We start from the raw sequence: 15,610 nt of genomic DNA, 5'->3' as shown, positions 1-15,610 counted from the left end.
ACCATAGTGCGGAAGCTAGCTATTCACCCATTTCCTTATGGAATCAACGGATCACAGTCCAAATAAACAGGTTGCTTACCTGTAACAGGTGATCTGGAAGTGATCCGTTGAATCCACAAGACCCTCCCTATGTGTCCCCACTGCAGAAAGGCAAAAGAAAAAAGAAAAAAAGGAAAGGAAAGGAAAAATGGGGGCGGTCTGCACAGAACTGACAGTAGGACGCCCAACCGCTCAATATAACAGACTCAGGAAGCGTGTGAGGGAGGCTGGGTGTCGCGAGGAGCTACTAAGTCGGCCTGCGATGTGCCTGTGCAGGTGCAGAACCCATTTCCTTATGGATTCAACGGATCACTTCCAGATCACCTGTTATAGGTAAGCAACCTGTTTTTCTCCTATTTGTTTATTTGATGAAGATCCCAGTTCACATAAAATGTGCATCGGGACTTTCATTTTATTGGCCTGCATGCATTCCGGTTATCTTCAGCTAGCTGGAAAATAGCAATTGCACTATCTCTGCTGCCTTCTGTCACTGAGATTTGTGGTGAACATAATAAACTATACTAGTCAACCCGGGTGAAGAGCATCTGTGCCTCTAGTTCTCCCTTGTCCTCAGCTCCCTTCCCTTGTTTCCAGCCCCTCGTTCTCAGCCCTCCCCACTCCTCTTCCCCACTCCAATGCTTTTTCTCTCTGGTTGCCTGCCTGGCCAGTTGTTTTTCTGGCTGGCTGCTGCTTTCCTCCCCCCTGCTACTACTTTCTCCCTTGCCACTGCCACTTTCTCTCCCCGCCTGCCTGTTCGCTGGCCTGTCTGTTGGCCTTATGTTCCCCGCCGCAATTTATTTATTTATTTATTTTTGCATTTCTATACCGCCTTTCGTTAAAAGATAGCCCCAAGGCGGTTTACAAAAGTTAAAAACATACAATAAAAGCACAATAAAAACATCATGCTAAAAGTATAAAAACATATAAAAACAGGCATAAAACAATACAACAAATAAAAACACCCAGAAGCAGCAGTAAAACGATTATGTAAAAGCCTGGGTAAAAAGCCAAGTCTTTACAAGCTTTCTAAAAGCCGTGATGGAGTCCGAGGAATGAACGGCCACTGGTAGAGCATTCCAGAGTCTGGGGGCAGCAACAGAGAAGGCCCTGTCCCAAGTGCACGACAGCCGGGCCTCTCTCATTGTCGGCACCCGGAGCAGGGCCCCCTCAGATGTCCTCGTCAAGCGGGCAGCAACCCTTGGGAGCAGGCGGTCCCTCAAATACCCCGGGCCCAAACCGTTTAGGGCTTTAAAGGTCAAAACCAGCACCTTGAATTGGACCCGGAAACGAACCGGTAGCCAGTGCTGCTCTTTCAAAATGGGGGTGGTATGTTCCTAACGGGCAGCTCCGGATAAAACCCTCGCTGCCGCGTTTTGCACTAGCTGCAGTTTCCGGATATTCTTCAAGGGCAGCCCCACGTAGAGCGCGTTACAGTAATCCAGCCGCGACGTGACTAAAGTGTGGGTAACAGTGGCCAGATCTGCCTTCTAGAGAAAGGGACGCAGCTGGCGCACCAGCCGAAGCCGTGCGAAGGCACCCTGGCCACCGCCTCCACCTGAGCTTCCAAAAGCAGAGCCGGGTCCAGTAGTACCCCCAAGCTGCGTACTTGCTCCTTCAAGGGGAGTGCAACCCCATCCAGAACCAGTAAAATCTCCTCATCCCGATTGGCTCTCCTACTGACTAACAGTACCTCCGTCTTATCCGGATTCAATTAAAGAATTTTTAGTTACAAATGACATCCTAGGCATCTCTAGAACCTTTTTATGGAATTCTCTTAAAGCCTTTTTACGTGCTTTTATTATTTTATACTCATCTCGTAAGAAGAGAGTAATAAAGAATTACTTGAGTTGGAGGAGCTTCCTGGGAAAAAGATGTCTGAATATAGTTCTTCCCCAACCCTGTCCTTGTATAATCAAATGGTTAGGTTACAATATGATGTTAACTGTTTACATGCACAACAGGATGAATTTTTATTAGCTTGCACTTGACAGCGATTTTGGGAATCTGGGGAAAGAGCTAGTCAATTGCTTGTGTATAAATTAAAAGCAATCCATAATAAAAAGACTGTTCTTGCAATTAAAGTTGATGGGGGCAATCTTCTGACTGATTCCAAGGCTATCAGTAGGCAATTTGAAAATGTTTTATGCTAAACTGTATTCCAATGACTCTTGCTGCATTTAGTCGGAGATATCAAATTTCTTGGATTTTATTACTATGCCTAAATCTTTTCAAGAGCATAAAGAGCTCCTTGGTGCACCAATCAAGTTAGATGAAATTAAATGGACAACTGAAATTTTAAAGCCAGGCAAGGCCCCAGGGCCGGATGGCTACTCTTCAAAGTGGTATCAAACATTTTGAGAGGAATTGGCTCCATTGCTATGGGATGTTTTAACAAACGCTTTCAAATGTAGTTCCCTTCCTCAGTCAATGTATGAAGCAACAATTTCAACTTTTCCAAAACTGGATAAAGACCCCCAATTGTGTTGCAATTGTGGACCTATTTCTCTGATGAATGTTGATGCCAACATACTTGCATCCATCTTGGCACAACAGCTCAAACGATGCATTTCTACAATTATTCATATCTTGCAGGCTGGTTTTATTAGAAGTCAAAAGGTATCAGACCATCTTAGGTTGGCCCTAAATGTAGTGGCATCCTCAGAAGGTATGAATCCTCCCCATCTCCTTTTGTCCTTGGATGCAGAGGAAGCTTTTGATAAATTGAAGATTAGTTTTCTTAAATCCTCTCTTCAGTATTTTGATTTTCCTGGAACCTTTATCAAATGGATTGATATTTTATTTAAGTCAACTAGGTCTAGAGTATTAATTAATGGAGTTTCATCTTCTAGTTTTAATTTACTTAGTGGTACTAGAAAAGGTTTCCTCTTTCCCCTTTGCTCTTTAATTTATCTCTTGAACCTTTAGCTATTGCTATCAGGCAAGGCCAAACCATTTCCAGTATTCAGACGGGTGGTGAGGAAATAAAAAACTTGCTTTATATGCAGATGGTGCCTTGCTTTGTGGTGAATGATCGGAAATCTGTGGCTCTGCAACTTGGTGCATCTCCTAAAGATCCCATATTGAATAAGTGGGGTTTCAAGTGGGCAGATAGTCATTTTAAGTATTTGGGAGTGTTAGTTTCTAAAGAAATCAAGCAAATGGTTCCTATTAATTTAAATCCCTTCATTAAATAAACTGAGATGGATCTTAAGCACTGGGAAGAGCTCCAAATTAGTTTTTGGGGGAAGATTAATATTCTTAAATTTTATATTGCCCCCAAATTTATATATTTGTTACAGATTTTTTAATGGGGGGTGGGAATAAGCAATCTAGAATTTCTTATTAGAAATGTCAACTGCCTTTAAAGAAAGATGGTTTTAATTTGCCTAATTTCCAAATATATCACAACTCCTTTTTTATTTTTCAAGCGCTGTATTGGAGAAAGCCTGATGAAATGTGTGAGGCTTCATTATGGGCAAAAGTTGAGGTCCAACCTTTTTTTGGTGAAGCCGCATTAGGTTCTAGGTACTTGAAACATTCTACTTCGTATAGTCCATCTATTTTGGTTGCAAGACCTGCTTGGAAAAATATACTGCTCCATTTCCAGTCTTGTCTATTTGCGCATGAACAGTCCACATTATGGGGAAATCCCCAAATAACTATTGCTGGAAGACCTGTCTGTTGGCAGAATTGGGCTAATAGTAATAATATCCTCTGCTTCTTTTTAAAAACCATTTCATCTTATACAACATGAATATGATCTAAAATCCAAAGGTGCTTGGAAATATATTGTTAAGACTCAGCATATCCAAAAGATTTGGTCCTGATGCTATTAGTACTTCAGAAGCTCCTAATATCATCAAATACTATTGTCATATTGGTGAATTTAATCGGGCTCATAATATGCTTTATAATTTTATCAAAGCCCAGGTAGCACTGCCACTTGATACTGAAAGAATTAAATGGAGCTTGGAACGGAATGTTTCAATTTCAATGGGCTGTGATTTTGGCTGAAGCTGCCAAAGTATCTTATGATTTGTGGCTCAAGTTAGTTTTTTGTTTTGTTTTTTAGTTGTTCATTCTTATTGGACTCTGGTTAGATTCCATGAATGTGGGCTGAGTAAGTCCACAAAATGTTGGAGATGTGGGGAAGGAGAGGTGGGACTGTTCATTATTTGTAAGGTTATATCTCCACTTTGGGAAAAGATAAGTGACTATGTAAATTTAGTAATAGTGAGGGAATATTCTCTAGACCCTGTTTCAGTTTTGTTGCTAGGATTGCCTTCTGATGTTGAAGGAATAACCCCTAATCAATGGAAATGGCTCACTAGGGCCTTTCTGGTGGCTAAACGTATTATTTTACAAAACTGCAAATGTAAATATCCTCCAGATATTGACAAATGGTTTCTTGATTTACTTACTCTGGCAGCCCATGAACGTTCCTTATTTAATACTCTTCATATATATATATATATATATATATATATATATATAAAGATTCTTATCTCCCCTGTTCTAAATAGTATTTCAGAGCTATGGAGTCTGTAGTTATACCAGCCTCTGTTATCAAGGTGATTTGGTCTGGTACAATATCACAAAGTTATTTTCAAAAACACCCTCGATACACATTGCACATGCTTTAATTCCAATTGGCGTATTTTTGTTCATATGGAAAAACTGTAAAGAATTTGTTCATTCCCAATGTACTTTTGAAAACATTTTTCATGTTTAATGTTTAAAAATTGAACTGGCTTTTGGCAGCTGAGGTTAGACTGGTATAGGGGTTACATTGTTACAGAAACTGTAGCTTATTTTAAGCTATTTTTATAGTTATTTTAGATGAAGCCTTTAACATTGTGATCGACACTAAATTTTGGGGATGGGACAAGTGATAAAAACAAATAAATTTGCACCAATTGAGAAAACGTTGGATTAGTAATAAGAACAGTACCTCAGCTATCTGTTTCCCACTGTCACTCTCTTCTGCACAAAGATCAATTAAAAAATTGTCCTCTTTTGTGCTTGGAGTTTTATCAATAAACCAACCCCCTTCTGAAATCCTGGTATCAGATGGTGCTTGATGGGGAGGCGTGTTTGATCCAGGAAACATTTGTGCTGGAGTGCTGGATTTTGACAGCACATTCTTAGGAGCTGCTGGAAGAGAATCTGGATTTCCTTTCCGATATAAGGTCAACAAGGAAGAGTTCATATGATTTGAAGTCTGAAATATATATACATATATAAAAAGTAAACAGGAGATATCAGAATAAATTTTGGTTATTTCTATCATTGTGATTAAAAAAAAAAATCAGAACATGCCTAAATACAAATTATCAACAATCTATACATCTTACAAAAGCCTTGCAAGCTTGAGATAACGACTGCCCATCATTTTCAGAATGACATGCTAATTAATTAGTTGTAGGAAAAGTAGCTGTAATTAATTAGTTGTAGGCAAAGTTGTAGCCATTTTTATCTGGGTTTTTTCCTTTTAATCTATAATATTTCTAAAAATAAACTCAGATTTTCCTGCTTTGGGCACGAAAGTGGGACTATACAGTATTGACAGTTGGCATCATACCTGCTGTCTCGCAGGTGGCCCTCATCAACCATGTTCCTGACACCCGTGGTTTTGTGTATCCGCAGTCAGGCAATAGAGACCCGGCCTTAGTATATACACTCCAAAAATGGTAGGAATTCGCCTATCTGCAGTTTCAGGGTGCCCAGAAATGACCTCCGAGATCATTTCCGGCCACCATTTTGCTAAAAGAAACTATTTTGCGGTTCTTTTGTAAAATAAAGAAAAAAACAAAAAGAAAGAAAAAGAACTTCTCCCCCACAATTTTTCATAGAAAATTGGCCGAATTGGGGGTTTGGGGGCGTATTGCTGGACAGCTGGAAACCTGCAAAGCATAGCACAGTACATTATTTCTCCAATTTCTGCCTTTGTATTACTTTTTTTTTTGCCTTTTTTGCCCCCCCAGAAATCTAACCCCCCTAATTACCACTGACTTACAGTCTTTTTATCCACAGTTCTGTTATCTGTGGAAATTGGTGGGAACAGAAGCCCAGTGGATAATGAGGGACATCTTATTCTCTCTTTCCACCAATGATAGCTAATGGCTCTGAAACATGATCCTTCAGAATAGAATATAGTGCCTTGGGTAGAGGCAGATGTGGAAGAAAATGTGGTCTTCGTGCTGTATTATAATCCAAGTACAGCTTTATTGATAAAGACCATTTCTGAAGAAAATGGGTCAGAGAGAGCCCGTGCAGGTTACAAAACCTGATCAGATTCTAAAGACCACTTGCAAAGTACAGAAAAGTCTTATCTTGTCAAAAAAGAAAATTACATCATTTGTCCTAGTTTGTTCAAACGTTTCAATCAGTTAGTTAGATGGTTACACGTGTATATTAAAACAAGGAAGTTATATCAACAGATCATCGCTACTCTGCATGATAGAATGCTCCAACAAAACGCAGCTGCCGTCACTGTCTGCTAAAGCATTATTCAAATATCTAGGGACCTTTCCCTGAATTTTTCAAGCCAAACCCCAAGCTCCTGCCTGCAGTGCTAAGCTAGTTTTCCTATTTTCTCCTTGCAGAGCATTGTTGCTCAAACAGCAATAGCATCAAACCAACAAAATGGCTTCAGTTTGGTCAAGCAAGAGAAACAATTTCCACACAGCTATAAAGTTTTATGAAGCGGCACTATGAAGTGGCCAAGGAAAAACTGGTCATTATGAATTTAAGGCATTTATATCCATTCTATAAACATCAGGAACATAACATACTAAATATATGTTATTGGACCCATCACATGCATGCAGGCAGACATACTTACTGAAAGCTCGATGTCTGTGTCGGAGGTATCCATGCAGCTTTCTGAATCACTTAAGGAGAAAATTTTTAAGTTTAGCAATAAGAAGGTCAACATATTTTTTAAAACTACAGTCATTCATATAACCGGTAGAATGCTTCCTCATGTATTAAACACAGAAACAGGGAATGTAGAAGAAAACTCTTTAAAATGTACTATTTTAAACGCTACTAATTTACTGGATGTTATTGAAAAATAAATAATCTTCCTCACAATGAACCAAGCTCCAGAATCGTCATGAGAGAAATTAGAACTGCAAAAAAATGCTAGAATTGTAAAGTAAGTAAAGTGTGCCATCACGTCAATTTCAACTCCTGGCGCCCACAGAGCTCTGTGGTTTTCTTTGCAGAATACAGGAGAGGTTTACCAATGCCTTCTCCCATGCAGTATGAGATGATGCCTTTCAGTATCTTCCTATATCGCTGCTGCCTGAAATAGGTGTTTCCCATAGTCTGGGAAACATACCAGCGGGGATTTGAACTGGCAACCTTCTGCTTGTTAGTCAAGCATTTCCCCACTGAGCCACTTAATTGTACATGACTACATATCAGTCCCAAGCCCAATGAAATCATGAGAATGGACTCCTGGCTAATAAACGTGCATTGGTTGCATTAGCTGCACTAATGACAGCTAATGAAAATCAGTTGCTATATTCCATAATGGAAACATTTGAACAGACAATACATCCTTCCAACCTGTTCTGGAAGTAGGCCACCTCCAGCCTCAGAGGCATGATGCCTCTCAATACCAGTTGCATGGGGGCAACAGCAAGAGAGAGGGCATGCCCTTACCTCTTGCCTGTGGGCTCCCCAGAGGCTTCTGGTGGGCCACTATATGAAATGGGATGCTGGACTTGGGCCTGATCTAGCAGGGCTGTTCTTATGTTCGACATTTTACTGAATTTTAATATCTATGGGCACATTCATTGGTATAACATGTCTATTCTGACCGATTAATGAGAGTACAATACCTAGAGAGGGAGATTACATAGGAAGAAAAACTTACAAATTCATCACTCATGAGCAGATATATGGTTTTTCCTTTACAAACCTTGATTTGAATTGTTTTATTATTTCTAAAAAGGAAAGTTTCTCTTCACATTAAACAATCCACTAGGGTGGTGCTTCAGAGTGTATTGAGCTGAGTAATGCGCACCACTCGGGGGCGTGGCTTGATGCCAAGCAAGATGGTTGCCTAAGCTGAAACTTCTGGATATAATCAGGCCTATCTTCTAAAAACTAGTGGTAAATATGACAAAATATTCTCCAAAATGTATACAAAATATGTGGGAATGAGTTTTGGTCACTCACTGAAGCGGGAACCGAGTCTTAAATCATATTTTTCTTTGCAAAATCCACTAAGATCTTCAGAGGCATCAGAGGGGGAAGATTGTTGCAATATGACCTAGGGCCCTGGAAAGAACTCCAACAGCATCAAAATGGCTGAGAGCAGTTTTGCAGAGAGTGAGCTAACTATGCTGGTTAGGCAATTAAGATGATTTATCAAAAGACTGGGCTACTGTGGTGGGTCTTAAGAAGGGCCTTAAAAGCAGTCAGGGCCTTAAAAGCTGAAAGAATCGGGGGGGGGGGGAGAGTGTTCCAAAGAAGAAGGGCGGCCACAGAGAAGGCGCTCCTACGGGCCCAGGCACCACTCACTACACCAGGGCCTGGGACACTAAGGAGGGCCAGCTAAGAAGACCTCACAGGTCGGGATACAACTGGCTGAGAGAGGCGATCTTGGAGATATACAGGTGCTAAGCCCATATTTTGCCTCCGGGTACATTTTGGGCTATAATTGGCCCGGTTTCATGAACCAGTGTGCTTCATTTGGTCTCTATACCATGGAGTCACCCACTGTTTAGGCAATAGACCTGACATCAGCCATAACACCAGACTGTGTCTTGCTCTTCGCACCATTCCCACTCAGCTTTCAGATCGGCCTTCCTTACTGGCCTGATCTGCTCAGCATGCCTCGCTGCTACGAGAAGCTGGCTGCATGAGAACAGACACCTTTTGGATTTACCCGTGCTGCCTAATCCCCGAGCTGCTTTTGGTTCTCCGCTACTACCTACCACTAAACCCTCATATAAAATCTTACTTTATTTTGAACTTCAACCCCTCTGCCAGTTCATTTCCCTGGGACCAGAACTTTGCACAAATTTTTTCTGTCATGGGACTACTCCACCTCAGCTCACTAATTCCCCACACAAAGCCTGAATGCATTTAGCAGTGTTTCGCCAATCACCCCGGAGCAGTTCCATTAACACCTCCTCCTGTGGTATGCTAGTAGGAACTACTGTGAGTAAATGAAGATACATATAGAAAATAGCATTGGATACAGACAGTTGATATATACCACTGAAGAAGATGGCATATATTCAAAACGCACCTGGCATTTTATACATTTTTATGGATATTATGGCACCCCACTTGAAAAGGACACTTATTTCATATGAAGAAAAGAATTTTATAACAACTGCTCTGGAGCAGCAACTCAACATATGACATTTTATATGTACTCCTATGAAGACTTTCTGACTCTATGGCACACTCCAATTGGAAAAGACATTTATTTTATTTGAGAACAGTATTTTATCATACTGTGGGGATGTGGCTTAGCATTTTATGAAGAATTTCTCTTTTTTAAGATATACTTGAAGAGCTTCATCTGTTACTTTCTTGAGAAGGTCATATTCATACAGATTTTTTTCCCTTTCTTTCTTTCCTTCCTTCTATACCGCTTTTCAACAAAAGTCCCCAAAGCAGTTTACATAGATATCAATAAATAAAATGGTTCCCTGTGCCCAAAGGGCTCATAATCTAAAAAATAAACATCTATTTTGCCTATTTAGGTTTATAGGAATTTTCATAGCAATATTGTTTCAATACTATTAAATGTTCATATTATAGTTTATACATTGAATTGTGTTGGGCATTTTAATATTTTTAGGGTTCTTTTGTTTGCACACCAGGGTGCAAATCCTGAGGCACAACTTTTATGTAAATGAATCCTGTCCATGTAAGGGAGGCTTGTATAGGAACAGTTCTCATCAGACAGCCAAAAGTAGTAGTATGGCTCATAGTATTGGGAGCAGGAAGTTAAACACTGGCCCAGTGCAGACATACCACTGCATAATCTTCTAATTTTGGATATGCAATCTGGAACACTCCTCCCTAACATCGTGTAGGCATTACCCACCTACTGCCTTCAGGACTAACTACAGTTAGCATTAAGTCTCTACCAGCATTTTTAGCTAACTAATGTTAAAGCACAATTTTCATACCATGGTTAGAAGCTGTAGTTTTGCACTAACTGTGGTTAGCCAAAACACCAGTACAGACATAACGTTAAGTCCAAAACTGGAAGAAAGAAGGGGACAATGAGTGCTCCCAATCACCTAGCCATGGTTCAGTATTCATGCTGTATTATGTCTATGCTCAGCCAAATAGATACAAAGTATTCTTTTCAGAAAGTCATAACTTGGAACAAACTCATTTCAACTTACTCTTCTTCCCCTTTGCATCTTGCTTTCTTTGCCAAATGTTCATCCTCTACTGCTGCTAAATCCTCAGACTTTAGCTCACTGCTGATTATTCCAAAGACTAAAGGAGAAAACCAAAACACAGATGAAGCCACATAGTTATCTGTCTTTATGATGTGCAGCATGAACCACAAAATCCCATATGGCATCCAGAAAACCAGAAGCCAGAAATACTGTGAACATAATCTAAGGGTCAGAGATAGCTGAATTATAGTGAACCTAGTATGTAGATGTGTGACGGCAGGTAGGGGGTGGGGCAGGAAGATACTTTTGGACTAGCTAAAGATCACCCTTGGTAGAATGGCTTCACCTTCAACTACAATATTAAGACTCACCTTTCTCTACCTGGATTCTAAAGGCATTTCTTTTTCTTCGTCCATAATCAGCACTGAAAATCAAATTTAGACATTAGAGTCTCATTGAAAGCCTTCCTTTATGCATATAACACTCTCAGTGTAGAAACAGAATGTAAACTTTGTAAGAAGAAAACCACCCTAATTCACAAATATCCAGTTCCATGCCTAGGAAAGGTTAGGACTGATATTCATAAAAGTATTTTCCAAACAATATTATTTACAAGAGACATAGCACATAGGTTATCAACAAATCTGCTATGGATATCACAAACACACAGAGGGTTTCAGTACAGTCCTGAAACACAAAAGGAGGCCATTAGGGGAAATGGCAGATTTGTTCATGCTTCTCATGTCACCATCCAATCCTCCCTCTCTGCCTGAAACAAGTAACTTATGTTCTGGAGCACAAGAACCTTACACCAAAGGGAAGGCGGGATGGGTATATGAGGAATGCGCAAAGACTTACCATTCACCCTAATGGCCTCTTGTGCATGCATGTAAGCAGCGGCAGGGGAGAAGCCCCTGTTGGGATCCTCCACGTGTGTAAACCATCACAGTAGCAGAAATCATAACAGCATTATAAAAGTTTGCTTCTCAATCTAAATGTCTGACAGACAAGCACAATAAGGACAAAATTATATTAAACTAGTAGGGTAACATTTCTCTCTATATAAAATTCTCCTGGGTGTGCCTTGGAATGTACGTCCCACGCCCAGGTGACTTGCTGGGCGGTGGATGGGCCTGATTGGCTGAGGCACACCCATGAGGATTGGTCACCGCAGCAGCGGCAGGCCTGGCCGCAGAGGCAGCAGCGGGCCCAGCCCAGCCACGGAGGCAAGGCCTGGGGCAGAAGGTGGTGGGGGGAGAGGTAACCGCCAGCCGCAAAGAGCGCACAGATGCTCTGTGCGGGGTCAGCTAGTTAGTAGAAACTGTGATATTGGAGTGCTTGACCTTACTCAAAAAATGGGGTTAGGTTCCTTAGCTAAACAATCTACTCCAGAGTGAGAGTGGATAGAGCAGACTGCATCTTTTGCAATGCTTATTTAAATCTCCCTGAGTGCCAGCTGAGAAGTGGGAAGGAGTGGCTATTTAAACTGTATATCAATTTAGTTGGGGTGGGTAGGTGGGTTGGAAAACTGTGAATAACTAAAACTCACCAGCGCTGCAATAACTTTATTGGTATACAGGGTGGTGGCTTGCAAATAAGCGAAACTGCTAATCAAGGGCCAGCTGTATACGTAACAGAATTTTTAAATAATGTGCTTGCAAAAGGGAAGTAAAAGAACAATTTGAAAGTTATAGGATTTCAACTTCAAACATTATTTATTTTAGTGAATTATCATACATGGCAAATTTGAACCACAGTAAATTTGAATCTGAAAAAGATCTTCTGCATCTCTTGGGCATGATGTTGTTTTGGAAATATTGATCTGATTATTGAGTGTTAAGAATCTGTTGAGATCCATGACAGTTAAAATATGATGATTAGATTCAGAGTTTGTTTTTTAAAATATAAAAAATATATATTTCAACATTTCCCCCAATATATTCCAATGTAAAAAAACAGGTTGCTTACCTGTAACTTATGATCTGGATGGGGTCCATTGTAGCCATAAGAAATGGGTTCTGCGCCTGCGCAGGGACCTCGCGGGCTGATTGATTAGCTCCTCTCGACGCCCCCACTGCCTGCAAGTGCTGTGTCTTGTCTGTTAAGATTGGCGGTTGGGGCGCCTCCTTTCAGTTTCCCGCAGACCGCCCATATGGATGATCCACAAGATAAATAGTCTCAATGTCCACCAACTGACTCTGCAGCGGGGATGGCTTGGGAGGGACTTATGGCTACAGTGGACCCCATCCAGATCATAAGTTACAGGTAAGCAACCTGTTTATCTGAATGAGGTCCATTGCACCCATAAGAAATGGGTGATTAGCAAGCTTCCCCCTTAAGGAGGTGGGTGCAGATGACCCTAGGCCTATGCTAATACCCTCTTTAGAACAGTTCTCCCAAAATTCGCCTCCCGCGCCATTCTCAAATCTATAGCATAATGTTTGACGAATGGTAGCTGGGAAGACCATGTGGCTGTCATGCAGATATCTGACATCCTGATGCCCGACAGACGGGCTGCTGATGTTGCATACGCGCTCATAGAATGGGCTCACACTGTCTTGGGCGGTGTTACCTTCTGACACTTATAAGCGTGAAAGATAAGTTCCACAAGCCAATGTGCTAAGCGCTGCCGAGATATCGGGCGGCCTTTACACTGTCCCTTATATGAGATGAAGAGCTTCCTACTCTTCCGGAAAGCATGAGTTTGATCCAGGTAATATAGAAGCGTCCTCCTCACATCTAACGTGTGAAGTGCCTTTTCCAAATCTGTCTCTGCGTTCTGAAAGAAGGTAGGCAGGATTACCTCCTGATTCAAATGAAACTCTGTCACCACCTTTGTGCGGAAACGCGGATCAAGCCTCATCACAACTTTGTGAGGATAGAACTGCGTGTAAGGCTTATCCATACGCAGAGCTGTCAGTTCGCTTACACGTTTAGCCGTTGTGATTGCTATCAGGAAAGCAGCTTTTAAAGACAGAAGTTTAATGGGTATCGTTCCCAAAGGCTCAAATGGAGGTTCTGTAAGAGCCGACAACACCAAAGACAAACTCCACTGTTCCATAGGGCGAGGTACAGGTGGGTACAAGTTGTTAAGGCCCTTTAAGAAGTGCTTACACTCCGGGTGGGAAAACACAGAGGAGTCATCCCAACCCCTGTGCTTCGCCGAAATGGCCGCCAGATGTAGCTTAATAGAGACATCTGCCAGGCCCTTTAACTTCAGCGAAGTTAGGTACATCAACACCTCTTGTGGAGAAGTGCGCATAGGTTTGATCCCTTTCGCTCTCATGTAAGCCTGATAGCGTTTCCATTTACAAGCATAATTACGCCTTGTTGATTCACGTCTACTATTTAATAGAATATTCTTCAAAACCCTATTCTCCAGGCAGTCATCTTCAGCGCCTGGACCTCCGGATGTAACACTCTTCCTTGCTCTCTGTGCAACAGGTCCGCCTTTTGCGGGAGCCTGTGGAAATTGCCCTCCGACAACTGCAGCAGCGGGGCAAACCACGGCTGGCGCGGCCACCAAGGAGTTAGAAGGATGCAACTCAATCTGTCTCTCATCACCCGCGCTACTGTGTGACCCAACAGAGGTAGCGGCGGAAACAGATACAGCAGCCCCACATTCCAAGTGTGTTGAAATGCATCCCCTAGGGAGCCCTGGCCCATGCCCACATGAGAGCAGTAGTTGACACACTTTTTGTTGGCAAGAGTTGCAAACAAGTCTATTGAGGGAACCCCCCAGTCCTTGAACACCTGTCTGAGGTATACAGTCTTTATCTCCCACTCGTGCCTTTAGCCATAGTCTGTGATCCTGCTCAGGTTGTTGGCCAAGCAATTGTCTACCCCCCGTATTTGGATTGCCATCGGGTAGACTGAGTGCTGAACGCACCAATTCCAAATCTTTTGGGCTAGCAGACACAACGTTAAGGAGACTGTCCCCCCCCCGGTGATTGAGGTAGGTGAAAGCCGTTGTGTTGTCCAGTTGTAGTTGCACTGTCTTTCCAGTGACCAAGGGTTGGAACGCCTTGAGGGCTAGGAACACTGCCATCAGCTCTAAGTAGTTGATGTGCTGCTGAGTTTGTGGCAGTGCCCAAGTTCCCTGGATGCAGTGGCCTACACAGTGCGCTCCCCATCCTGTTAGGGACGCGTCCGTAGTTACCTAGTACATTGGAACTTGTGCCGCGAACCCCACACCTTGAACCAGGTTGCGCTCCTCCCTCCACCAGTGCAGACTCTTTAACACCACTAGTGACATGGTCAAGCGCATGTTCTGACTGTCCACATTGGGGTGAAAATTGCTGAGAAACCACAGCTGTAGTGTGCGCATGTGTAAACGTGTATATTGCACCATCGTTGTACATGATGCCATCAGTCCCAGCAGCCGTTGAATCGTCACAGCTGGTTGCAGTGGGGTTTGCACAAATTGCTGGACGAGCAATTGTATCTGGCAAATGCGTTCAAATGGCAAAAAAGCTCTTTGCAAGCTCAAATCGAGTACTGCTCCGATGAAGTTCACCTGAGTCATTGGCTCGAGATGCGATTTCTTCCAATTGATGCTGATTCCAAGGTCCTCCAACAGGCCCACCACCTGTTGAATTTGCTCCTTTAAGAGCTCCCTGTCGCGACTGATCAAAAGCCAATCGTCTAAATACGGATAAATCATCATCCCTTGAGTCCTTAGGTAGGCCACCACAACTGCCATCACCTTCGTAAATACTCGGGGTGCTGTTGACAGACCAAACGGGAGCACCGTGTATTGAAATATCTGACTTCCTACAGTAAACCTGAGGTACTTCCGGTAATTTTCTTGGATGCAGATATGGAAGTAGGCATCCTTTAAATCTAGTGTAACTGCCCATGTCCTGTGTACCAACAGGGGAAGGATAGACTGCAGGATAATCATTCTGAATTTCCTGGTCACGATGTAACAGTTGAGATCCCTCAAGTCCATTATAGCTGGGATCCTGCCACCTCTCTTCGGGATCTGAAAGTAGTGGGAATAAAAGCCTGTCATTCTGTTCGCCCACTGCACAGGTGTTATCGCTTGCTTCTCCAACAACACCTTGACCTCCGTCTGAAGAATTTCTGTGGCTGGCGTGAATGTCAGCCCTGAAAACGGAGGCTTGGTCTCGAATTCCAATGCATATCCTGTCTGCACTATACACAAGACCCACCGATCTGATGTT

The 15,610-nt window shown here is 42.2% G+C and overlaps 1 protein-coding gene across 14 annotated transcripts in view; it reads right to left on the bottom strand.

Moving 5' to 3' along the window:
- The window catches only part of NVL (nuclear VCP like), a 172,077-nt gene that overhangs the window by 148,845 nt on the left and 7,622 nt on the right, over positions 1-15,610 (bottom strand). For all 14 annotated transcript variants that reach the window (XR_008319197.1, XR_008319200.1, XR_008319198.1 and 11 more), the window contains exons 3-6: positions 10,796-10,848; positions 10,425-10,521; positions 6,884-6,932; positions 4,991-5,260 (exon numbers count right to left, since the gene is read on the bottom strand). Coding sequence is in view for 8 of the 14 variants with exons in the window: in XM_053308106.1 (XP_053164081.1) it covers positions 4,991-5,260; positions 6,884-6,932; positions 10,425-10,521; positions 10,796-10,848 (469 nt within the window). In the remaining 6 variants the exon portion in view is untranslated. The remainder of the gene's footprint in view (positions 1-4,990; positions 5,261-6,883; positions 6,933-10,424; positions 10,522-10,795; positions 10,849-15,610) is intronic.

Source organism: Hemicordylus capensis, chromosome 1 (genome assembly GCF_027244095.1).
Source record: "Hemicordylus capensis ecotype Gifberg chromosome 1, rHemCap1.1.pri, whole genome shotgun sequence".
NCBI lineage: Eukaryota > Metazoa > Chordata > Lepidosauria > Squamata > Cordylidae > Hemicordylus > Hemicordylus capensis.
The sequence above is the reverse complement of the archived record's forward strand: the minus strand, read 5'-3'. Positions and strand labels throughout refer to the sequence as shown.